Source organism: Pleurodeles waltl, chromosome 1_2, assembly GCF_031143425.1.
Source record: "Pleurodeles waltl isolate 20211129_DDA chromosome 1_2, aPleWal1.hap1.20221129, whole genome shotgun sequence".
Taxonomy (NCBI): domain Eukaryota; kingdom Metazoa; phylum Chordata; class Amphibia; order Caudata; family Salamandridae; genus Pleurodeles; species Pleurodeles waltl.
Window position 1 is genome coordinate 247,838,093 of NC_090437.1, and position 25,965 is coordinate 247,864,057.

At 40.8% G+C, this 25,965-nt stretch overlaps 1 protein-coding gene across 1 annotated transcript in view; it reads left to right on the top strand.

Moving 5' to 3' along the window:
• CCSER1 (coiled-coil serine rich protein 1) overlaps positions 1-25,965 on the top strand; it is a 2,320,004-nt gene that overhangs the window by 785,153 nt on the left and 1,508,886 nt on the right. The window contains exon 4 of the mRNA XM_069237981.1: positions 10,629-10,722. Coding sequence (XP_069094082.1) covers positions 10,629-10,722 — 94 coding nt within the window. The remainder of the gene's footprint in view (positions 1-10,628; positions 10,723-25,965) is intronic.

A 25,965-nucleotide genomic window follows, 5' to 3' on the forward strand; every position in this document is an offset into this window, starting at 1 on the left:
GGCCTCTAAGCAAGAGTTCAGAAGCAGTGAAGTTCTATGCTAATGCCAACGAAATACATGATACAAAAGTATAGAAGAGTCATAAATATTTTTCTATCTCCTCTTGCAGAGTCCTTTTTAAGGAAGAGAGGCACCACTATTGTATTTTTATTTCATCCACACAAACTGAGAGCAGTCAGCATGCCCCACCAATTGTGTGATTAAATAATTCTGTTACTTTCACTTTTGATAGGATTTGACAAAGGTGGCACATCTCCTGCTCTGGCACATCTACGCCTCTTTCTTCCAATGGTATTGTTGCCGTAGTACATGACTTTGTGCCTTGGTGCCATTCTGAGAGATTAGTGGTTTTGAGGCAACAAACCTACCCTGTTTAATGCCACTACAGAAAGGAATGTATTTTTACATTTTACGTCACCAGAAAGTCACACAAATTGAAGCAAAGTGTTGAAAAAGTATTTACTTCCTGACACAAATTGTTTTTGAGCTGGAAAGTTGCTGAAATAATAGCGCAAACTGTGTTTTGCAGTTCTTTACATCAAGCGGGCCTTCCAAGGTCAGTGCTTGGGCGTTCCCATGCTACCACCCATGTTTTGTGACACAAAACCAGATCTAGAAAAATGGTCTGCCCTGGCAACTGCTTAAAGTGGCATTAAGAAAGAGAAATGTTTGCGTTTCTCCAACCATCTCAATCATTGCATGTGTACGGCACTGTACATTACATACCAAGGCCCAAATTTCTGAAAACTTGGCATTGCCATTGTATTACACAAGGCGGTGCAAAGCAATGGCTTTGGTGAGATTTACTAAGCCATGCAGAGCTGCCTTCCATGGCTCTGTATGGCTTAGTGAATCTTGAATAATGCAAAGCAGTACAAGTTGTTGCCTTGCGTTATTCTGTTGTGGGACGGTGTCCCATGGGCAGAGCATGGGTGTTCCAATGCATCCACCCATTGGTTTTGGTGCATTTCCAGATTTACTAACACTAATAACCCTGGGGATTTATCAAAATGTTAGGCGATGATTGACAAGTAGAAATATAGTTATTACTCCTTGTTTTTCCCTGTTTCTACATGTGTTGCATTCTACAAACCATTTAGGAAAAAGCATCAGAGGATTGTTTATGTGCAGGAAGCTGTGCCTTCCAGCACAATACCAATTCTGCCTTCCTGTACTAAACCAATTCTGGCTATAACGCAGACACTCTTGCACTATGGTGCAAACGTGCCTCTATTAGTGCTAGGCTGCACTCAGTGTGCCAGTACAGGGAGACAGGATGGATACTTCAGTCTTCATAGACATGTTGCTCTCTTAGGGGCATATTTATACTCTGTTTGCGCCGGAATTGCGTCGTTTTTTTTAACGCAAATCTGACGCAAAGCTAACTCCATATTTATACTTTGGCGTTAGACCCGTCTAGCGCCAAAGATCTTGGAGTTTGCGTCATTTTTTAGCGTGGACACCTACCTTGCATTAATGATATGCAAGGTAGGCGTTCCCGTGTAAAAAATGACTCCAAGGCATGTGCGCCTTATTTAAACTCCCGTGCAAAAATGGTGCAGGGAGAGGGGGCGGGTAAAAAAAAATGACGTCCAGCCGTTTTTGCGCCGTTTTTTAGCGCCTGGTCAGGGCAGGCGTTAAGGGACCTGTGGGCTCGGAAGGAGCCCAGATGTGCCCTCCCATGCCCCCAGGGACACCCCCTGTCACCCTTGCCCACCCCAGGCGGACACCCAAGGCTGGAGGGACCCATCCCAGGGACATTAAGGTAAGTTCTGGTAAGTATTTTTTTTTTTTTTTTGTGGCATAGGGGGGCCTGATTTGTGCCCCCCTACATGCCACTGTGCCCAATGACCATGCCCAGGGGACATAAGTCCCCTGGGCATGGCCATTGGGCAAGGGGGGCATGACTCCTGTCTTTGCTAAGACAGGAGTCATTTCAATGGGGGTTGGGAGTCGAAAAAAATGGCGCAAATCGGGTTGAGGCGAAAAATTTGCCTCAGCCTGACTTGCCCCATTTTTTGGCGCCCAAGCTCCATATCCCCCTACGCCGGCGCTGCCTGGTGTACGTCATTTTTTTTCACGCACACCAGGCAGCGCCGCCGGCTAACGCCGGCTAACGTCATTGATTAAATACGGCGCCCGCATGGCGCTTCAGAATGGCGTTAGCCGGCGCTAACTTTTTTGACGCAAAACTGCGTTAGCGCAGTTTTGCGTCAAAAAGTATAAATATGGCCCCAAATGTTTTTAAAATGGTCTAGGCATCAGATTTTGCACCAAGAAGGCCCACCTCCAGTATGCAACTTATGCAGGGCATAACAAACACACCTTTTCACAATGGAGCAATGATGTGCGCTCGGTAGTAGGCAACCTTCTTGTGCACAAGTGCATGGGAAGGGAGCAGCAGCAATTCATATGGCACTGTGCTGCCGTCTTCCCTTGCGCAATATAGCACAGCAACTGTTTTTGCTGTGCTGAGTTGCTCTGTTCTTTTATTAAATCTGCCCGAAAATATATTAGTTGTACATTCATTTTTATTAGTGTTCCATAATTGTAGTTGGCCATAGGCGTTAACTTGCTTAAATATTCTTTTCAGTGATGTGTTTTCCAAGAGATTACCTCCAATGTACAAGATTAGAATCTGTCACATCTCTTTCTGAATTAAAGTACATTTTGTTCCAAATGTTAATAGTTTACATTTCAGGGCCTCACACGTTCCTGCTTCTGGTGACAGTGGGCAAATGAAGGCTTTGATAATGCAAACAAGATCATTAATCAGTGGGTTTAGCTCAGAGAGCTTGTATGAACGACTTAATAAATCCATTTTGTGTTCAATGAAAACTGTGTTCAGGCAGACGTAACATTTGAAATTCAGATCGCTGGACAAATTGGGTTGCTCGTTTCTTTGTGTAAGAAAAGAGCAAATGCTCAATTTGAACTGCATTAATAACGAAAATGTAACTTTTTAAAGCTGCATCTCAAAAGAGGAGTCGGGGTGCAGAATGGTTGTGCTCTGGAATACTCTACAATACACTGCAGTTGAATGTCTGTCCCTGTATGATCTCAGATTTGCCGGGGCTCCCAGGACTGCTTGTGTAAATCTATATTCATAGATGCAGATAAACAGAAACTTGCCTGGGTACTATATGACATTTTGTGAAATGATGGCTGTGTTGCTGGTCAGTACCAAAAATAATAAAGGCTTTTGCATGTTTTATATTCGTAAGGTTCTAGTGATGGAGATGGTTCAAAGGCCAGTCTGTGGAAGCAAAGGTAGCCCTGACAAAAATGCCTCAAACCAGCCCCGCTCCCTTCCTTTCCTCATCTTTCTTTTTCCATCCATTCATTCTCTCTTTCCAGTCTCTCTTCAACCTCTCTGATCCCTTTTCTACCTCCTTCCATCTCTTTCTATCTTGAAGCTATCCTGCCGTCTGAAGTTAACCATGGGGATCTGGGGAAGCTGACAGAGGCACCAGCAATGCCGGAATTGGAAACATTTTACTCCCAGAGCCCTCACATTGAGGGGCAAAGTGTGACAGAGGAAAGGAAGTGGATTCACAAGGGGTGGAATTTGAAAAGCAGTGTCTATCATGAAAAGCAGAATCAATATATGCATTAAGTGAATGGAATCTGCTGCAAACACTTTATCAACAAAGGCATTTGTGATAGTACGTATGTTATAGCTTACTTAATTGATCATACAAAGAAGCATTTTAAAATATCTTACAGGGTTAAGACACCTGCTGTAGAGATCATTTTGTGACTGACAATTTTAGGATAACTCCAGTGTTTAACACAGGTCTGGGAGAGTTATCTGCTTGCTACCCTGTGTTGTTTGAACTTATTATAAATATGCCCCATAATTAAGTATGAACAATATGTGAGACCTGCACTTTATAACCCTCATTGTCATATTTGACATTGTACATTGATTTACACATGTTTATGATATATTTTACCTCTGTGTGTGATGTAATGTGCTCTGACACCCTAAACTGTGATGGGTAGCACTATAACATAATTAAATAGAGAAAAGTGAGTTTGGTGCCATTTAAATGAAAAGTTGTATAATTACTCATACACAGAGATAAATCTTGCATTCTTACAATGCATGTACAACTCTTAGATGGGGTTGCACAGTTGAACGAAGACAAAAACGTGACTCCAAGTCATAGTTTCTTTAGAATACTCATGAAGTTATTACCTGTGCATCTTTGCTTTCTTTTGTTGCATTGGCGTTTAGGTGTCAGGCTCCAGATGACTCCTAGCCAAGATGATACCTGAAAAAAAGAACTGATTGCATTGTAAAATCAGGCCTCGGTTTTGGAACCAGCTAAAGTGAAAATAAGAAAGCCTCCATGCTGACTGCAGGTTGCTGCTCTGAACAGAACACAGACAACGTTTAGGCACTGCTGAACTATGTACCAGGATCAGCAAATGACACCAGGACAAATTCAGCATGCTCACCTGGGTCACTAGGAAATAGCTTCCAACATCAGTTGGGATCCTTCTACCTTTCAGCACTGGGAGCAAGTAGTATCCCTGCACTTTAAAATCAAAACTTCAATGGCTCGAGCTCACCAGGGAAGTGACAGGTGGAATAAAAGGCCAGTTCAGCCTTGGGGGCAGAGGCAATCTGTCCAGGGAAGCAGAAAAAGGAACAGGATTCGGTTTTGCCTAATTCATGGATCCTTCAAAATGCAGATTCCTGGGGCAGAGTTTTAACCCTTTACAATTGCACAGAATTTAAATTCCACCCACGTAAACACCCTGCTATGGCCATTCAAATTTTGGTGAACGATCAACACTTAATTTGTGCTAGTGCTTGCTGCTTGTGGGCATTGGCAATCATTTTATGAGACTTTTTGAAAGAAGGAATTATTTTTTAATCATGAGACTTTGATTCAGAACTAGGAGTTGCCTCTGGCCCTGGTCCTAGCGCTCTACCTCACAGCCTCTGCCTTGCTTCTCATGTTTGCTGCCCAGCTGCAGCACACAAAGCTGCCAGTTTGATTCCATAGTCCGCCTGGACAGACTCAGTACCTTGTGTAATTGGTGTAAATGCTGTCACAGTAATTGTTTTTTGTAAAGTGTTTTTTATGAAAGTGTGATTATAGTCTAGTTTTTCTGGACCTCTAGTTGCCCCGTTCTCTTTTGCCTCTTTGCTATGCCATGTTGTTGCCTGTACTTTATCTGCTTTTTCCCACCACTGTGCAGCCGGCGCACCAAAGGCAAGCCCATCTGCACCAATCTGTGCCTGGACCACACACAGAGCCAGGAACCCTAGCCCTACTCACATATACTCCTCCCTGGATCTCTGGGCTCTCGACCCGGATGCAATAACAACTGCTGCCTCACATCACCCCGCCACACAGTGGACTATTCACCTGCAACCATTGCCGATACTCCTCCACCCCAGGACTGACCGCCATCACTGCCACCAATGTCTTGCCATCACAGCCAACCAAAACGGCATCAGAACACCTCAAGTGGATCTTGCTCCATGCCAGATCACTCTGGAAGCACTCAACTGAATTCTGGGATACCATCTCAACCCTCGCCCCTGACGTAACCTTCACCACAGAGACCTGGCTCATCCCCGGGCTATATGAATAAATGCTTTATTTAAAAAGCAGTCACAGACATGGTGGTATTCTGACCCCAGCAGGCCACCATCCCTGTAAGTGCAACCGTTCCCAAATGGGTCGCAAATTGCAACCTGCCTCATGAATATTAGTGAGGGAGGTCCCTTGCGACCCATTTGCAAATTGCAAACAGTGTGGTTGACACTGTTGTACATTTTGTTTTGCAACTCACAAAAGATTTACAAAAATTCACAAATTACGAGTCGCAAAACAAAATGGTCATACATCTGGCCCTAAGTGACTTATAGAAATTGGGTGGTGCATACCTTGAGAGCAGTATTTCATGAGCATTTTGTACATGAGGAGCAGGTAGTGATGAGTGAAAGTTATGTGAGTTTATTTTTTACTTATAATCCCATTTTGATGTAAACATTTAGCTTTGTGTAGCATAGGTAAAATCTCTAATGGTTGCTAGAAATACATGTACTGCTGAGGAAAAAATTAAACAGCTTTACCCCGTGCAAATGAAAAGGGTTGTATGTCACAATATAAACTGCATTGAAATTGGGCTATAAAAGTATTAGACAAACTACTGATGATCAAAATACTGACACAATAAGTATATGTTACTAAATATAGCTTTAGTAATCGTATCTCCACATCTATGTACATTTAAGATATGTTGAATTGTCAATATACATGTATGTGGTGTTTATGTACGGAAAAGTATATACTATCCTGCATGAACCTGCCTGGTCAAAGTTTTAATAACTATGTTATAGCATTGTACACCACAATATTTAGTACTGGCTTTTGTGGTATTATACCAAAGGAGAAAGTGTGGAAGTTATTATCCCTGTTAATACCTAGAACTGTCTTAATACAGTTTTACTGCTGTAGAGTGATGATACTGTCTTTTATCAAACAATGGAATTTCTAATAGTTTATAAAGTCACACTAAAGCCCTTATTATATACATGGCAGTCTGGACTGCCATGCGGGCGGTGGCGGTAATTGCCGCCAACGGCATGACGGTCCAGACCACCATATAATGAACGTGGCTGAACCACCATGTTTGAAACTCTGCCACTGCCAGGCTTCCACCACCAGGCAGCCTGGTGGTGGCGGTGTTTCTGATGCGACAGGGCAACGCTGCAAGCATGTGTCAGATTCCACTGGCCTTTAAAGGCTGATGGAATGAGTGACTAGGTGTCCCCATGCACAGCCCAGATGCACATTTCAGAAATGCACCTGCCGCACCACTACATTGCCGCCTGCTCTATTTGGAGCCGGCGTCAATGTTCAGGCCCTGCATCCAGCTGGGCCGGCTGACAGAAACACTGTTTCCGCCCACCGGTCCAGCTGGATGTTCGTAATATGGCCGGTGGGGGGTTCTGTGCACTGGCGGGTCATCTGTTGACCGTCAGCGCCGATCTCGATTTTCCCCGCCGAGATCGTAATGACCCCATTAGTGTAGTTGCATGATTATTGAATGTGTTTTTACTATCACCACCTACATGATTTGGCATATTGCTTTTTGGAACTATGGAACTAAGAATCTTGGTTAACCATTCAACAATGTATTGTATTTACACGTTTCATTGTGTCTAATGGCATTTGCTAATTTCTGAATATTTTTTATCTTATGTGCTTCTGTCCCCGTATTTCCCAATATGTTGTTGTGCTTATTCAAGTCTAGAACTGGTACTCATAACTTTGAGGTACTTTAGTTTAACATCTTATTGTACATTTGTGAAGTATGTCATCCTTTTATTTTACGTATTTAAATTGTGTTATTTATGTGGTCCCAACATTTTGACTTCTGTGGACCCCAACATTATCCTTACTGGAACCCGGGGACCCCCACTGAATCATTATTAGGATCCGGGGACCCCTCCCCCACTGAGTCTTTACCGAAAGCTGGGGATCCCGACCTAAACATTGTTCATGATTTAAACTGCAAAACAATACCAAAAAATATGTAAACAAGCATTCCTTCAAACACATACACAAATGATAACACATTTATTAAATCTGCAAAAAAATAAAAAAATACATAAATAATAGGAAGGTTGGAGCTTTTCTAAATTCAATTGAAGTCACACATCGTCCATACTGTATTCTGTTTCATGCAATAGCATTGCTCCAATGAATCAATCTGAGGATACTAATTTAATTTGTTGCCTCTAATTTTAGTTCCTTTGACATTTACAGTATGTTTTAGAATCTTCAGTTGTGCATTTTGCCATTTTATTTATATACGCTTTATTAATCTGTTAATATTAGTTAATTTTCCAAGCAGTCACAGACCCCCTAAGGAGTCTTTGTGGACCCCCACGGGTCCCCAGACCACAGGTTGGGAACCACTGAGCTAGATGCAATCTCATATAAAATATGTGAAAATCTTAGAAACCATTGCCACCATTTATATGGGATTACCGTAGCGTGTTCATGAAGTCCATCTCTAAGCCAATACATGTCCCTATCTGTTTTCAGTCTGACTAATGATCTGTTAAACCTATGTAGAGTGTTATTAATATTCCCATTTATGGATGAATGACCTTTAGTCTTTTTTTGTTCAGATTATTTTGTTTGTATAAAGAATCCCTGTGCTACAGAATGATATGAGAATCTGAAATGCATTATTCTTATCAACCCGCTGTTAGTTCTATTGAGTGAAATGTCCATCCTCAAACCACTGCAGGAGCAACTAACCTGAGAAAAGCATTTGTCTGCTCAGAATGTTCTGAGAATTTAATTATTTTTTTTCCTGAAAATTAATCCACATTCCTCCACAGCATATGACAAAGCAAAAATGTTCATACAGAGAGATTAAAGGCTATTATATGAAGTTGCATACTAACCTCATAATATAAGTTTAGAAATAGTTATAGTTGCACGCCTACCTCTCTGTTCTTCACTCTGGTTTTCCTGTTTTCTGCTTTTGTGTGTTTCTCTCTGGGATAAGCATTCTTAGTGTACAGCTCAGGGCCTGATGTAGAGTTTTACGATGGGAGTGGATATTCCGTCCACCTTATTACATAGTGTATATAATGCATGTGTACATAGTAGAGGGGGTATCCTTCACATATGGCTCGAGTAACCCATCTGTCAAACTCTAAATCAGGCTCTCAGAGTCTTACAGGGCCTACGCCAGTCTCATAGATTTTCCCTTTGCAATTCAGGAAGTTGCAGATGTTATTTTCTAGCCCATGAAGACATTTAGGTAGCGCCCCATCTTACGGTTTACATGTCACTGGTCTGAAGTTGTACAAGACCAACTCTGTTGCACACCCCACCCCACTCTGTGATGAGGTGCCACTGATTGACACGCAGACGTGCACTTGGGCTTAAAATTGAAACTCCCAAGTTTGAGGCTATCAAAGTCACTCCTTCACATAACAAGGAGGGTGGGCTTGAGGCACTTTTGTCAGGCTGAAGAGGTCATGTCCACAGGGCTATGAAATCCTCAGTCTGCCAAAGTTCAGCTCAGGTAGCCAGGAGCCTGCACATTTAGCACATGTCTAACTCCTGGCTGCTTGACCTGAACAAGGGGAGTGTCTGGCAGGTTGGCCTTTGTTCATTTCTCATTGTCAGGAAAACAGCAGTGGCACGGCCACTCAGGCCATAAGGATGGACTGTGGCTGAATTAGTTTGGTGTCTAACCTGTAGGGCGGCCGCAACATCAGTGATGGCACTGCTGAATGGGCCCATAAACTCGGTGTTGCTGTGCTGCATATGGCCTGAGATTGAGTGACTCATATTTTTTATTTTATTTAACCTTCTGCTTCTGTTTAAATTCTCAATCATAACGATTGATGGCAATCTTCTGGAAAGGGGCACAATGGAACGATGAAGGGAACAGAATATAGAATGGAGAAAGCTGCTCAATAAAATGATAGGCAAAGTGAAATTACGGTTTCTGAGGAACCTGTATGAGTCACATCGTTTTATCGATTTTTGGGGAACGTGTTCCGAAAAATTACTGATTTTCTGACATTGTTATAAACATTATCTTGTGGTAGGTGAAATTCCAAACCCTTGTTAATGTTCAGGCTCTTTTGACATTACCAAAATAATTCATATGTACCCTTTCAGATCCTATGGCGTTTAAGTACATTTATGTGAAAAAAACTGCAATAAAATCCATTAATTCTCCACCTGTATTTAACATTTCTCGAGGTGGAACCCTTAACCCCTAGCTCCCAACCGAAATAGGATGGTAGTGTGCATTTCTCTTTCTACGCCTGTGGCTTCTAGTGAACCCGAACAGCATTCAAGGATAACTAGCCACCACTGGAAGCAAATACGCTTCTGTTCAACCTCTGGCTTTCTCATTCCCGTCAAGTCTAAATGTGGAGCATAAACTGCTGACCCTGGAGCTCCTGCTTCTTCTACAAAATGACAGTAGTGGTGCTATTGGCATGTCATCTACCGCATTATACCAACACTGCACCATTTCCCGAATTTTCAATGATCTTGCAGTAACGTTGCAGACCCACTTCTTGAGTTAAACCCACAATTAATTGACACACTTTATAACAGCTTTCTGTTCGTTTTTTTTTCTCCAACGAATTGTATCAAATTAATCAAGTCCTTTACTATAAAGCGTGAGTCCAGAGGATATAAAATACGAATGGCAGCAGGAGTAATAGATATGTATACCGACAGCAATTATTGTTTTTTTTTTTTAAAGTGACCAGCAGTAAAATGCGTTTGCAGTTAAGTACTGGTAGGTGTGCAGTATTCCCCTCACACCTTGCTGTAATATAAAATGTGTCACACTAATTACCAATGAATAATACCCAAAGTACAAATGGAATGGAGGGTTTGACAAATGTTAGACTAAATAAAGATATTTCTGGAAAAAATAACTAAAATTATGGCATTTATCTCAATCTCATATAATGAAGCTTCTGGCTGAGGAAAATATGCTATAGGACAATAAATAGGCCATTGGGTGCAAAATGAAATGTTTATTTGGGATTAGTAATAGCTCTGTTTTGCTAATTGTTCTAAATGGATTGCTCTTGTTTACCTCATCAGGACGTGTTGAATAATCTGGGCTCGTGTGAATTGGATGAAGATGACCTCATGCTTGACCTCGAGTTGCTAGAAGACAAACATCACCATCGATCTGGTAAGACAGAAAACTACGAAAATTAATGACGTCCCCTGGGCAAGGTGTAAATAGGAAGGAGGTCTGCACTGATTAAAAGAGATGGTGGCTTAGACAGGGTAATGCCCAACAAGCATTGCAAAAAGAAAATGCAGTAGTGTTCTGCTAACGTGGTGTGTTTTAGCGCTCACAATAAATCAGTAGTGGACACGTAGCTTTCTATAAAGCTCTAAAGAAATTAATAAGAAAACCATGTAAATCTAAAACATAAAACAATAATTATCCCAAAACAACACATATGAACTTCATGCAATACATTTGTCATTCAGTTAAAGTTTAATAAATTAAATGAAAACAAAAAAATGGTGTCTGATTGTGTGCTGACAGCAGAATTACAAAAATATCTTGTATGTGTTGCCATTATGACAGTGAAGGACAATGCAATGGACTTCTAATGAGCTATTTTCATGCGTTTCAGTGTTATTCTTAACACACACTAGTTTAAGACAAGGAACAAAATTACTTACATCTCTGATAAGATAGAGCACTTGTCTAATCACACAGAATAAAAAACACAAACCTCATATGATATACATGAGTTAGGAAATATTGATTTATCATCATCTTATAAGTTATTTTATTAATGATGATTAAAAATTCAACATAAAATACAAATTCAAGATCACAAAATGGAAGAATCAAAGGGAACAAAGAATGCATAGGAAAAAACACAGTTTATTTCTTGAGTAGTTGTCACTTTTGTCTTAGAGGTGAGTTACTCCTAAATATTCAAATATATGTACCAAAGTATTTTTTATCAGTTGTTTGTCTTATGCTAGACTTGCATGTCGCTTTCCTAGAGTAAAATAAGCTGATTTACGGAAGAGAATGCTTTGGCAATCATGTCTGTATGCTAGGATGTATTTCTCCTCCAAATTCATGACTTATTCTCAACTGAAACGTGAATATGAAGAGAGGCAAATGTACTTAAAGAAAAAAACGTTTGAAGGGATAAGTAGTTACAGTAGCATTGAAATTACTCTTGACCACGAACTATGTCTTTTTCGAAATGTAACAGATTAAACTATAGTTTCAGAAGCATAGGGTTCCTGGGAGCAAATAAGAGGCAAAAGAACGTGAAAGAAATGTTTTGAAGGTTAATACAGTCAGATATGTAGAGACAAGAAAGTAAAAGAAAGAGAATGGATTTCTTGAAAATGCTTTAGAAATTAAAATCGAAACATTATAGGTAACCTACGTTTAGTATTACAGGTACCTCGAAGTTTCAGAGTTACTGTATGAAAGATAGCACAATTACGGAAAATTATATGGAGAAATAAAATGAAAAGGATACCATGAGAATACGCAAAACAAATTTAAATAAGAAAAAGAAAGAACAGTACAAAAATTAGAAAGCAGGAGGTGGGGCACAAGAATCCCATTTATATGGGGTTAGGGTAATGTAATTACAAACTGAAGCTAGCACCTAGATGAAGAGCATAGGAGGAAGGAAATCGAAGACAAAATAAAAATTGCAAGTAGTAAAGGAAATGCTTTCAGTTGGGTGGGGTTAAATGCAAAAAATGGTCAATCATCCAGGTGTCAAAAGAAGGGAGAATCATAATTATCAGCAATAAAGGGAAGCATGTGGTGCTAAGAAGAGAAAAAAAAGATGGCCTTGGCCATTGGAAGAGGAGAGGTAGAAGAATGCTGAACATCCGCAACACTAAAAGACATGTCAAGATAGATAAAGGAAAATCCCATACAGTTTCAGAAATACTAAGAGAAGTTAACACTGGCAAAAGAGAAATGTGATTTACCTTGTCAACGGAAGGTGAGAATGTTCCTTTTTAATGTTTTTAAATATTTTTTTAGTCATCGGGGATCCAATAACCCCTATGTTGGGTAAATTTGAGAGTAACAGTAGTGAAGAGCTTCGCCTTGTCATGCAAACAAAATTGCGGAGCTAATGGGCTTTGCTTGATTTTCTGAGGAATTGAAGCCGGAGGTGCACATAACTAGGACAAAATTATAACAGACGGTACTCCTCTGAAATTAAGTACACTGCTCATCTCATCCACTCAATACTGCTCTACTACCATGATATTCTCTGTAAACCCTTAGATGATAATCGTTTTTTGGACTTGTTTCAAGCAAATTACTCAAGACTAATTCTATTTCTCTGTAATTCTGAGGTCTTTAGTAATTTTGTGATGTATGGAATGGAAATGAGAAAACACAGTGACACGATCAAGGTTCTGTCGCAATATAATCAGGAAATTGCGCATATTGCTTGCAAAAACTGCATTCTGTCTAGGAGCATGTATTGTGGAAAACAGTGGGCTTGTAGTGAGAATGTCATCTGAATGAAACAAGGTTGTTGCACAGGAAATATATCATGCAGCAACTAGAGAAACCTATTCTCACCTTCAACTTTGTTTAAATAGGGGGATTGCTGTGTCACTACAAATTATATGGCCATACGGTGATGTCGGGGTTCCACGATTGATGCTATTCCTTTTCTTTCTGCTTCCCCTTTAACTGAGTGGAAGTATTGTTTTTCTTGACCTGGGGCATTTGTGCACGGGATTGGCTAGCACCCAGTGCAATTTACCAAATCCAAACGTTTCTGAAAGCTAGACTTCTGGGAGAGTCCAGAGCAGTCTGAAATACATGAAATACATGAATTCCACAACTTGTTCTAACCCATATTGCCCGCAAACATCAAACTTTGGCTAAAATGCCGTATTTTACTCAGGTTTCTGTGAAGGAAAGTTCCCGAATGTGTGAGGATCGACCAACACCCTACACCCAGTTTCTCCACACTTCTGATACAACTGTACACCAATTCAGTGGGTGGGCCCATCACCTGCAACTAGAAAGACCCCAAAATGCACTGTGGAGGCAGTAATATTTGTTCTTGAAATGTTAATGTTTGTAGGTATGTGGGTAACTGCATTTTTTTAAACAGTCTGGAGTGGTGTGGCTCACCTGGATCCCACCACAGTTGTGTAGCCAGAATGCATTCCAAACATCAAACTGTGGCTAAAATAATAATGTTTTTCTCATTTTTCTGAGAAGGAAAGTTACAGAATCTGTGAGGATAGACAAACGTTCAGCATTCCCATATTTCTCCCAATTAAAATGGTACCCTACTTGTGATGGGGGTGGTGGGGACAACCTGGATTTCCCAGGAGTTCCAGTTTTCTTGAAAGCCTAGGGATGGTAGGGTTCCCTAAATGCTGCCTGTCCAGGAGTTGGAATACAGCAGTCATCCTCCATGGCACGTGAGAGTAAACAGGGATTTCATTGGGCATAGTTTTAACATATGTTATGGCAGAGTTAGGGTAAATCTCCCATTCTACCCTCCTCTGAGGCCAGGGAGGGAACAAAGGGTGGCCTTTAAGAGTCGGATGCAGCCCAGTGCCAGAATGCACCAACCCTCTGCCCATTTTTTTAAATATAATAAATCTATCCCTTGTCGAGTGCGCATTCTTAACAAGGAAGGTAGATTTGGGGAAAATGTGAGATGTAAATTTATGAACTCCAGGCCAGTTCCTAACCAGAGTGACTCCCACCTCATTCTCTTTTTGAAATCATCAAACCATGGCATGTAGTGGTCTTTCTGCCTTCCTGGTTAGGTCATATTGGGGCAGTCCTCTACAATCTGCCTAGCACTCGTGCAGAAAGAATTTTGATTTCACTGGTTTGGTGGAGCATTTGCCTATGCCCAGGACTGCTAAACCCCCTTTAGAATATTCTAGAGGTCTGGTGGCTGGATCCCTGCTCGGAGATAGTTCTCCTGCTGTGAGCTACAAGGAGGGATCCATGAGGGAGAGTTTCAGTTAGCAAGTGGAGGTTCTCCCTTTTTCATTGTTACTTCTTCTGTAGTTGTCAGTGGTTGGGATGCTTACATGCATCTCCAAGAATTGAACACAGTGAAAGAAGAATCAGAACAGTCTATCCTATTTCACTCACAGATGTGATGGTATCAGCTTGCCATGCTTGCTGATTGTTATTCACCAAAAAATAAAGCCTTGGATTACTGGAGAGGCTATTGCTCACCAGCCTTATGTGGGGGCTACAAAAGTGAATCTGTTGTGCAAACCAGGGGGATTTTCTGCCTATAGTGCAGGAATGTGTTGTTTACCTTCACCACACTACAGGTGTAGTGTGGACAACATGAACGCCCACACCTACAGCACATAAGTGTTTAAGCAGTTGGAGTTCATCAAGCAGTGGACCAGTTCAGTACCAGATAGTCTATTTTGGTGATCACAGCCAGGATGCACATGTCCTTTGATGAAAGAGTACAAGATGTACCTCCTTCCAGGTAGAGTACATGCCCATAATTATTGATTTACATCTATATATCCTATTTAAACCTTTTTGCATCCCAGTATCCCTTGCCTTAAAAGAATAGGGGGGAAGGGAGTATGCTATGCAGGTGTCTGGTGTACTAATTGGGACAAGTTTTGTGCCATATAAAATAGCACTATGCACTCAAAATTTAGCCACCTGGTTCTCAATTCGATTACATTTTAACTAGTTTCAGCCTACATTTTGTGTTGCTCTATACAGAATGTTTATGTCTGCATTCATCTGGCCCAATACCAATTAAGGGACTATAAGAAGTAATATACCCAATATGTAATTATATTTAAGTGGCACAAGCATTTTAACAGATAGTACCTTCTTAGGACTAAAGTTTTCAAGACTTCATTCAAACCCTCCTGGTCCAAATGTTGATGATATGAAGGCACTTCAGCTGCACTGTGGGTCATTTGAACAGTTTCTCGCCTAGCTAGGCCACGGTGGAATCATCCTGGGGTGAGTCTATGTCCATCAATGCAACATTGATGTGATACACAAAGCTTTCCAAATCCTTAGATTTAAAAAAATGATGGCATCTTACCACATACATTTACAATCGTAATAGCCAGTTGTAGTAGGCCATATGTAATATTCCTTTTTCTCAGACACACTCTGAGGCCAGAAATGTCTTTAGATTTTACAGCAATTTCCCTAGAGAAGAGAGTCTTCACATAGATTGTCATGCCTTCAAAACTGAAAGGGCCCTATTCCTCTTGTAGGATGACCCAAATTTGTTGATGGTGTAGCATACACGCTACTGAGTCTGTGGGGCCTTTGTTAATAGAAAGGCTAGCTGAAATCAAGCTTAAGCAGGCGTGGCGTGGGAGAAAGTCTCTCTGTATATATATATATATACACATATATATATATATATATATATATATAGTCTTTTTCCGTTTTTCCTGAATGCAGTATAAGCAAATATCATCCCTTCTCGATTTGGTCTCCGAGTCTGTTTCTGACCCAGTTACCAGATCTCCGACCCTCTCTCCGGATGGTCATCTATTTGCCTCTCTACTTTTTCCATCCATATATCAGTACTTCAAATCTGTGCATATATAGACACCAGATCCGTTCCTATTGATTTAGCTTCCGAGGATAAATCAGTCAGCTTGGTATTGAAGGAGCACATCGTGGGGACGTTGACTGAGATTTATTTCATAATGGTCTCCAAACTAATCTCAGACATATTCCGTTTTGGCAGGTAGTTTGTGTATTTCCAGCAATGACTTCATTGAAAACGTGTCTTAATGATTTATTTGACAACTTGGGAAAAACTACAATAGCCTGAATCATTCCTTCAATAAACCAGGAGACGGAGCAGACAGAGTGCTGTGGAGGTCCATCTACATGTGTCCTCTCTAGTCCAAAGTTGTCCTTGTACTTTAGTGAAGGCTTCAAAGGTCCCAAGTTTCCATATTCCACTTGACAAAAATCCCTCCCCTCATGGGAAGATTACCTCGAAAAAGTTGCAACCGCGGCATGTCGGCCCAACATTTCTGTGAGGCCTAAAGGGGGGGTCTCCTTTTGCCGCAGCTTTGCAAGATCGTGCTGTCTCCTGTTCCCCTTTTGAGTTCCAAATCTGGCACGGGCCATGAGTGAGTAGCTTCGTACTGGGAGACGTACCAGCACACTGCTGGCCCCGGTCTCCTGTCGTCGCACTCCGCAGGTTTTGCAGTGCGCTCCTCCCAGCTGCGGACTCATCTCCGTGACAGACTTCAGATCGTAGGCTCTTTCATGGTCTGACAGATGCCATATGCCTCCACGGCTCCGACACCCTCTAGGCTGGTTATCACACAAGTGATCTCCTTACACCCTCCGTCCTCCCAGTCGTCTAGAGCCGTTTCAGAGAGCAGCCATCTCGCTCTGTGGCTCGTTCCACCTTCCTAAATAATTCATGACAATTACGTTTTGCAGTTGATGCACATTTTTCCAGCACTTTGTTTCTGAATGACAAATAGGAAGTACGGTGAAAGTTAGCCGGGTAAGTGGCTCACAGTCATCTTTTTTTAAACACTCAACCAATAGTAGTCATTAACTTTACAGAGACGGAGCCAGAAATCGGCTTAATAGAACCAGAGGCAGGAACTGACAGCCTCTCTGAGTGGGAGAAATCTGTTCATTAAAAAGGGTTCGCTAGGGGAACCAACTGGTTTACCGGGTCATACCTATTTTGTTCTAAATTCAAAGGAGTAAGAGGCGTAAAACATGAAATGATGCAGACATATCAACTGCTCACACGCCCTATGCCCCCTTGTTGGTACCTCATACCTGATGGACACAGAGAAGGTGGCAGGTTCAGAAGCAGGTGCTAGGCCCGGGTGATGAAACTTTGTGAAAACTTTGAAATCGTTGTTATGTCGTATGAGAAGTTTCCAATTTTGTCCGACTTCTTTAACAAAGTAAACACTTTGTACACTCCTGTATACAACTATATTTCAGTGGCTTAGACCTGTGTATTGTGTATTTTCATCAACTAATCGTTTATTAGTACAAAGAGCGTGTAATAATCCAATGTGTGATTGTGTGTTTACCACTATAGTGTATAAAATGTTTTCTAAGGATTGCAGAACGTTTGTGCCGGAAATATATTTCTATGAGTAGTCTGCAAAACCACTTTGCTGGAACTATATCATATTCAGATATCCCAAGTGGCAGCAGTTGGTTGTGAAGCCTGAATTGCAGTCTTTACAGGGTTTGGTGCGCTTCTGCCATTGGGCATGTGAAATAACCAAGTCATTCTAAAAATAGAGCCACTGAAATGAAATCCAATAAAATAGCTTGGAGTGATGTGTTGTGATTAACAGTGCATTTCCTTGCAGAATCGTATATCTATCTCATCTTGTCTTCAAACAGAAAAATATTTGATCGTTTTGGCTAAAGTTCCAGAAATATTAAAAAATCAATATGGTACACAAGCTTTTGGGTTCATAGATTACATTAATTTTGTCTACATATTTTATGATAAATTTGGACTGAGCGAACTGGTAGATATCTTAAATCCAGAGGGGATTCTTTGTCAATAACAGCTTTTCAAATGTTTTGATATGTTACTTATTTCAGACATTATATTCACAACCCAAATAGATCCACTCCATTTATTCGCCTGAACAAAAGTAAATGCTTTCATGTTGTAATAGTCGCATTTGAGAACATCTTTTCGTCTGTCAATTTGCAAATTACATCAACATTTTGATTGTGAAGGTTAAATGTTGAACACTTTCCCTTATGTTCAGCATATTTTGTATGAATGTGTACTTAGTTTCCCATATGTTTACCCAATCTATTCATCCTATATAACGCTTTGAAATATATTAAGGCAGAGTATAAAGAAAGGCAAACCCTTTTCCAAAAACGGAACCATCTGTCGCCTTTAATTATAAAAACAAATCCACACAATGCTTCAGTTACCTCAAGTCAACTTTAAGTCTTTTTGCTGAAGACGTATATGCATGATAGTGTAGGGACATCTTATCGGAATATATGCATTCTCCGATTTTGAGAATTTACGAGGACCAATGATTCTGTAACAGTCCTGGATCCTTAAGACTTCGAAAGTGTCAGGCTAAGGAAGGAGAGAGACCAAAATTATTTTTACACGACGACTAAAAGTACTAAAACTAACAGGCCACTGATCCTTGAGAGGTTGAACAACAATGTCAAAATAATTCTTACCTTACCTTTTAATTGTCTAGGCTGAGTCCTTTTTCCTGTTCCTCTTCATACTTGTCAGTCATGCATCTGTCTCGTCTCAGTCTCAACCTTCACATGACATATTAAGGGGCAGATTTACTAAGGTTTTGCGTCAGGGGTTGCATCACTTTTATGGCACAGCTCCATTCCAAAATCGTTTTGGGCATTTTCTGAGCCACACAAAGCCACTTTGCATGGTTCTTTTGTGGTTTAGTAATTACAAAGTAATGCAAGGCTACGTATAGAGCAGGCCTGCGTTACTTTGCTTCAGGGAGGCATCCATGGGTGAAGAATAAACTTTCAATGGCGTAACAAATGTCCCCACAGGCCCCGTGGTGCGTGGGGACCCCTAGCTTTATAGTGAGCACCTGGCAAGAAAGCTAATTCTGGACAGTGACAGTTAAAATTCAGGACAAAGAGGTTTAAATTCAGAACAAAAATTCAGACCAAAAGGCCATTTTTATGGACATATCTGAGAACATCCCACAATTCTAAAAAAAAAGACAGCTGGCAGAAGTACAAGCTAAAATAGGTTTATGTTCTTTAGTTTATGTTGCACATTGGAGTATTGAGGAAACATTCACACACAACTAGACATATTGAAAGATGAAAAAACTAACAAAGATATATACACTAAGCAGAATTTGACAGCTGACAGAAGGGGTCGTTTTTTCAACTCTACCCCCACTGACTCACCCACCTCTAACTTCGTCCCTGACAGGGTCAGTTTTACTGCTGGTGGTAGTTGGCATGCCAGTCTTTGTTGATGCCGCCCCCCCTCCCCCTAAAAGACCAACTTCTTCACAGGTTCCCTTAACATCACCCTCCAGTGGTGTTCCTCATCTCAACATAGACCCTCTCAAGTGTATTTAATTTATTTTATAACACTACTCATTGAAGGTATATAGGGAGGGTATTGATGTGCGTTACTTCACACACATATTATACGGAGACAATGACTCATGAGCATGTAAGTCCATGTGCAGGAAATGTTACTTAACACAATGATAGCTGCAAGTTATAGGAGTCACAGGTTATCCATACTGGTAGGCATTTTATGTTAAGAGTCCCTGGTCTACACAAATACAAACTAAGGATTTAAAACAACCTAGTGGTTGGGGTTGCTTTTACTAATAAGTATTCATTATTATCCTTAAGAATCCTATTTAGCAACCTTGGAATAACAACTGTTAGTAACTAAAGGAAATATGTGACAACAGTTGTAACCCACTGAGCTATCTACATAAAAAAAAAAAACATTTGTTTCATCTGCACGTTACACATGGTGCTTTGTGGGAGGTACATCATCCTATTGTACTACTTTGACTCTGCAGACTCTGAAGTCTATGGAAGATATTTCAAAATGTAAAACCCTGCCCCAAAGCCTCCCCTTCCCTCCCCAGAGCTTGGCCCCTGGTGAGATGCTAGAGCCTCTGGCTAGAAGAAGAATGACCTGCCAAAGGGTGGGACATGGGAGCACAACACATGCTTAGACTGGCCCATTGTCGTTCTACATGTGACAAGCAGAGAGAATGACAATTTGCAGGTTGATCATCAATGCGAGGTCAGGAGGGGCTGTTCTTGTGCGCAGAGAATACGTTTGAGCTGCCCCATTAGGGAGTTCTACAGAACTCTGAGGTTTCTGCAGGTGAGCAGCACAGCTTGCCGCAATCCCTGAAATTATGGACAAAGTTTGTCTGTAATATGGATCATCATGGACAACAGACGCGGTGTCCAAATTACAGATGGTCTGAGAAATTTATGGATGGATGGTCACCATACCCTCAGGACAGGACACTAGTCTGAGACCTGCTGAGAGAGTCCAGAGAGGGGGCGCCTCCATTTGCTGCTGGGGGGGGTCCCCCTAAAATTTTGTTATGCCACTGTAGACTTTCAATTGCATCCATCAATGTGTTTTGATGTAATCCCAGATTTACTAAGGTCAGTAAGTCTGGAATTGTGTCAAAATGGTGAGCTTCCCAAATCCAGGCTTAACGAGGAGAATTATCTATATTTCGCCTCCTTACTTCTATTTTGAATGTTTGATGTATTCCACATCGCAGAAAGAAAGTGGAAAGTTCCTTTAAATATTTTGTTTTGCTTTCTTAAGGACTGTTTTTGTGCAGTAAAGTCTGCCTCCCACCACAAAAAGAATCCTGATCGTAACGCAGGCACCCTTGCAGAATGGCACAAGGATGCCTGCACTGGTGCTAATCAGCACACATTGCACCAATGCAAGGAGGGGCTAGAAGTGTGCCATATCTTAGTAGATAAGGCATATTTCCGCTTTGTCTGTATCATACAATACAGCGCAGCAACTCTGCTTGCTGCCCTGCATTCTGTGAAAACCTAGTAACACTGCGCCCCAATTCCCTTAATCAACTACGGCTTGTGGGGCACAGTAGGTATGGCTATACCTACATCTGCATGTTCAAACCTAAACGTATCTAAGTTGTATTGTCTGTTGGTTGCAAATCTGTTACTGGAACCATCACATCTAAGGAATCACCTCTACTGCCACTTTTCCTCATTTTGCAAACTTCATCCTAAGAATCGGTGCATTCATTGCAAGGAGTGAAGACACACCAATCATGAGTATTTACAGTATGCGCTGTACAGCAAAGGTAGGAGCCTCTGCTGCCATTACAACAACAAATGTTTATCCTCTATTTAACTCTGCACTGCTACATTGTAGTCCTTCACAAACACAATGTTTGATCTCTGTCACCTCCAGCAGAAACAGAATTGAATCTGCGCCTCTTTTTAAGAGGAGGGGCTCATGGACAACATCTATTGCTTACCAACATCCTGCAGCTACTCAAGTCTCTGATTTTCTTCCTTTCCTACTCATTTTGTGTCCACATGCTCTTTCATTTACTATGTTATGTCATCATTTTTACAGTCGTGTTTCTGTTAACATTGTTGGATGCTTTCCACAAATTCTAAATTTTCGATATTATCTCCGTCTGCAATACTCGCTAGCTGTCTCATTGTGCTTTTGCCATTAATTGTTATTGTATTCATGCCATCAATTTGAGTTTTACTGTGTTTTTGGGTATATGTATGTATCCCCTTGAATAGTTCCTTTCTGTGTGTCTGCACCTTCTCTCCTCACATCCATGACCTTGCCCCTTTATGTGAATTAGTTTCCATGTCGCCATCGCCTAAATCTTCTTCTTTTTAATCCCTGTGTCAGCATCTCCTGTTTCTTTTGCCTCCTGCCCATGTGTCTCTGTCCCTTTAGTTCCATGGTTATATCACTTTTAATCTGTGTCTCAGAGAGGCGATTCTTGAGAAGAAGAAGAGGAAAACGAGGGGAAGTAATGTGCATGCACTGGGATAGGGAACTGCTGTAATAGTGTTAATTAGGTGACGGAATGAGGCAATGTGAGAGAGCATAGAGCAGTGGTTCTTAATCTTTTGACTCCTGTGAACCCCCACTTAATCACAACTGGGATTTGGGATCACTCACTGAATGATTATTTGAATAGGGGGACCCCCACTGAGTAATTAGTAGAAGCTGGTGTGGGAGCGGAATCCCTGTAGTCCAGTAGTCAAAACTGAACCTCAATAATGTGGCACCTCAACATTTCAAAATCTTTCACCCCAGTAGACTCCACTTCTGCTTTGATCTAGCATGAGAAAACACCCCACCACCATCAGTTTAGAAAATAATAGAATAAGTCATAAAGACCTCTCAAAAACTGAGTTCCATATCGGAAGAAAGGTTAAAGAGTTTATTACAAAACTCTGAAAATCGGGTAGTACTGAATAGGTGCGACAGAGTCTCAGACTGCAGAGATATTCAGAGTAATTAAAAAGTCAATAAATGAATAAAGTCTCAAGTGAGGAACAAAATCAATAAATGTCAGACACAATCACCATTAGCATGGAAGGTCTGCAAGGAAAAATCTGTCTCACTCCTAAAAGCAAGGAGTTCCTCTATCCAATTGTTTGCATAGCAAATTAGTTAAAGGCACAGAATCAACAATGGCTAAATCAGAATCGTAAAAGTCACACAAATAGTGCGAATACTAACCCACTAAGTAAGCAGCCTCAGCAACACATTCAGAAAGCAATGGTCCATTCACAAGCTTAGTGTTCTTCCAACCCATCAGCAGAACTACAGCGGCAAAGAACTTGGACTATGGCAATATTTTATACCAGCATCTAAACACTAGAAAGGGAATTCACATTACATGCAAAGTTTGGAAAAATACTGGCTAATATAATTTTGGTTCATGTTTTGCGAAGTCTGTGAGGAGAGAAGAGATGCAAAAAAATCCCAATGGTATGGGTACATACCGAGCAAATACAGAGAGACAGAAATTACATCCATTTAACCATTATGGCAGTTTTCACTAAAATGTGGCCTAAATAAAACACATTAATAAACACACTTCTAAGTCAACATAAAACTTGTTTCAACTACAAACGTATTTCGTTTTTGTTTTTATGACCGCAATTAATTATAAAGATCATGAAGATTCCACACTATATGCAACATGAGAATACAAACTCAAAAATAACCCCTATGCCGGGACACTTACTTATGTAAGCAATTTTGATTATCTCAACTGCGAAGCAATACACAAAAATACAGACACAAACTCTCATCAAATACACAAATTATTAAATATTTTATTTAATTCAAACAAATATTAAAAAACAAAATTTTAACTTTAATCAGAAGGTTGGAACTTTTCTAAATTCAATAAAGGCCACCCATCACCCATTTTGCATTCTGTTTGATGCACCTGCTCTGCTCCCACAAGTCAGTCTGAGGATAATATTTTAATTTATAACTTCCAGCTTTAAACTCGTTCTCATTTACAGAACATTTTAAAATGTTCAATTTTGCATGTTGCTTCTTTATTTATATAAATGTACTTAATCTGTTAGACTCAGATTCAGAATGATCTTTATTCAGTTAAAAACCATAAAAGAAATAATGAGAGAAAAGCATCATGTAAAATATTAAAACACATAGGGGCATATTTATACTCCGTTCGCGCCGGATTTGCTTCGTTTTTTTGACGCAAATTCGACGCAAAACTAACTCCATATTTATACTCTGGCGTTAGACGCGTCTAGCGCCAAAGTCCATGGAGTTTGCGTCACTTTTTAGCGTGGACACCTACTTTGCGTTAATGATATGCAAGGTAGGCGTTCCCGTCTAAAAAATTGACTCCGAGGCATGTGCGCCATATTTACACTCCCGGGCAAAAATCACGCCCGGGAGTGGGCGGGTAAAAAAAAATGACGTCCAGCCGCTTTTGCGTCGTTTTTTAGCGCCTGGTAAGGGCAGGCGTTAAGGGACCTGTGGGCTCGGAAGGAACCCAGAGGTGCCCTCCTATGCCCCCAGGGACCCCCACTGTCACCCTTGCCCACCCCAGGAGGACGCCTAAGGATGGAGGGACCCATCCCAGGGAACATAAGGTAAGTTCAGGTAAGTAATTTTTTTTATTTTTTATTGTGGCATAGGGGGGCTTGATTTGTGCCCCCCTACATGCCACTATGCCCAATGACCATGCCCAGGGGACAGAAGTCCCCTGGGCATGGCCATTGGGCAAGGGGGCATGACTCCTGTCTTTGCTAAGACAGGAGTCATTTCAATGGGGGTTGGGAGTTAAATAAAATGGCGCAAATCGGGTTGAGGCGAAAATTTTGCCTCAGCCTGACTTGCCCCATTTTTTGGCGCCCAAGCTCCATATTCCCCTACGCCGGCGCTGCCTGGTGTACGTCATTTTTTTTCACGCACACCAGGCAGCTCCGCCGGCTAACGTCATTGAATAAATACGGCGCCCGCATGGCGCTTCAGAATGGCGTTAGCCGGCGTTAGATTTTGCGTTGGCGCAGTTGTGCGTCGAAAAGTATAAATATGGCCCATAGTCTAATTAAAAAGACACACACTCAAGTTTAAAATGCAAAAGTATAATCTGCAAAGATACGTGTCAAACACTCGCATACATCAGTCTTCAAAAACCATTGTAACTGCCACTTTGGAGTGGTTAAAAGTACCATGTGTAAAACCAAATAAAGTACCACAAAGTGTCATATTACATTACCATAAAATAGTATTTCCCCACAAGATTCCTCAGTCTCATAGCTGCAGGAACATACTTATAACTCATCAAACAAATGGGTTCAGTTTTTAAGAGCTGTAGATAGATCAGGGCAACTGTAAATCATGAAGTCCATGTGCAACGCTCATACCAAGAAGAAAACGTCCAACATAATTGGGTGAAAGTTGAAAAACAGACCACAATAAAAACATTTCTAGCATTTGTGTTAAGAATTTTTCTATTCTATTAAGGACACGGAGGCAAGGATTATGCTTTTCTTTCTATGCTCTTTATTTTAACAGCAGCCAATCAAAAACGAAAACAGAAAAAACTACATATCCCAATGTCTGAATATGTCACATGATAATCATAGAGGAGGACGTCTATAAAGTGTTGCCTCAGACCAACCAACTCCTCTTTCTTTGCCAAATACTCGCAACAGAATTGAAAGTCACAGTCTTAAACATGAATCCTGCAAACAAATTCCTGGAAACAGATGACATGGAGAAACGAAGAAGTGGCTCCTTCCATCCTGGAAACTTAAAAAAATGACAGAACGATCTGAGAATCACTTCTCTTCATTTCCTAGAAAAAGAGAAACAATCAGGCCATAAAAACTGAACATCATGAAATGATCCTTATACATACTATCAAAGAGGGTGGGATAGCACTGAGATACAATAAACTTGCCCATAATAAATCTCATATTATCATGATGTACCACAAAATAACATATATAAACAGTGCAGTGGGATGACCCTCGCCTCCGTGTCCTTAATAGAATTGAAAAATTTCTTAACACGAATGCTAGAAATTTTTGAATTCTATGTCAGGACCGGAGGCTCAGATTATGCTTGTTCAAAGCTGATTTACCACCACCAGTGCAATATCTACAATAGGTTTACAGTAGAATGTTTTAAAAGTAGATGGGGAAGACCAGTCTTCCGCCCTTAGAATATCCTCTAAACGTGAACCCAAAGCAAAAGACTTCGAAGCCATAGCACCTCTGGAGGAGTGAGCACCAAATTTTGAAATATCAATGCCTGCTTCATTCAGTAACCATCGCATCCATCTAGCTAAATTGGCTGATGAAACAAGGTGATAAGGTTTAACCAAAGTAATTAGTAATTGA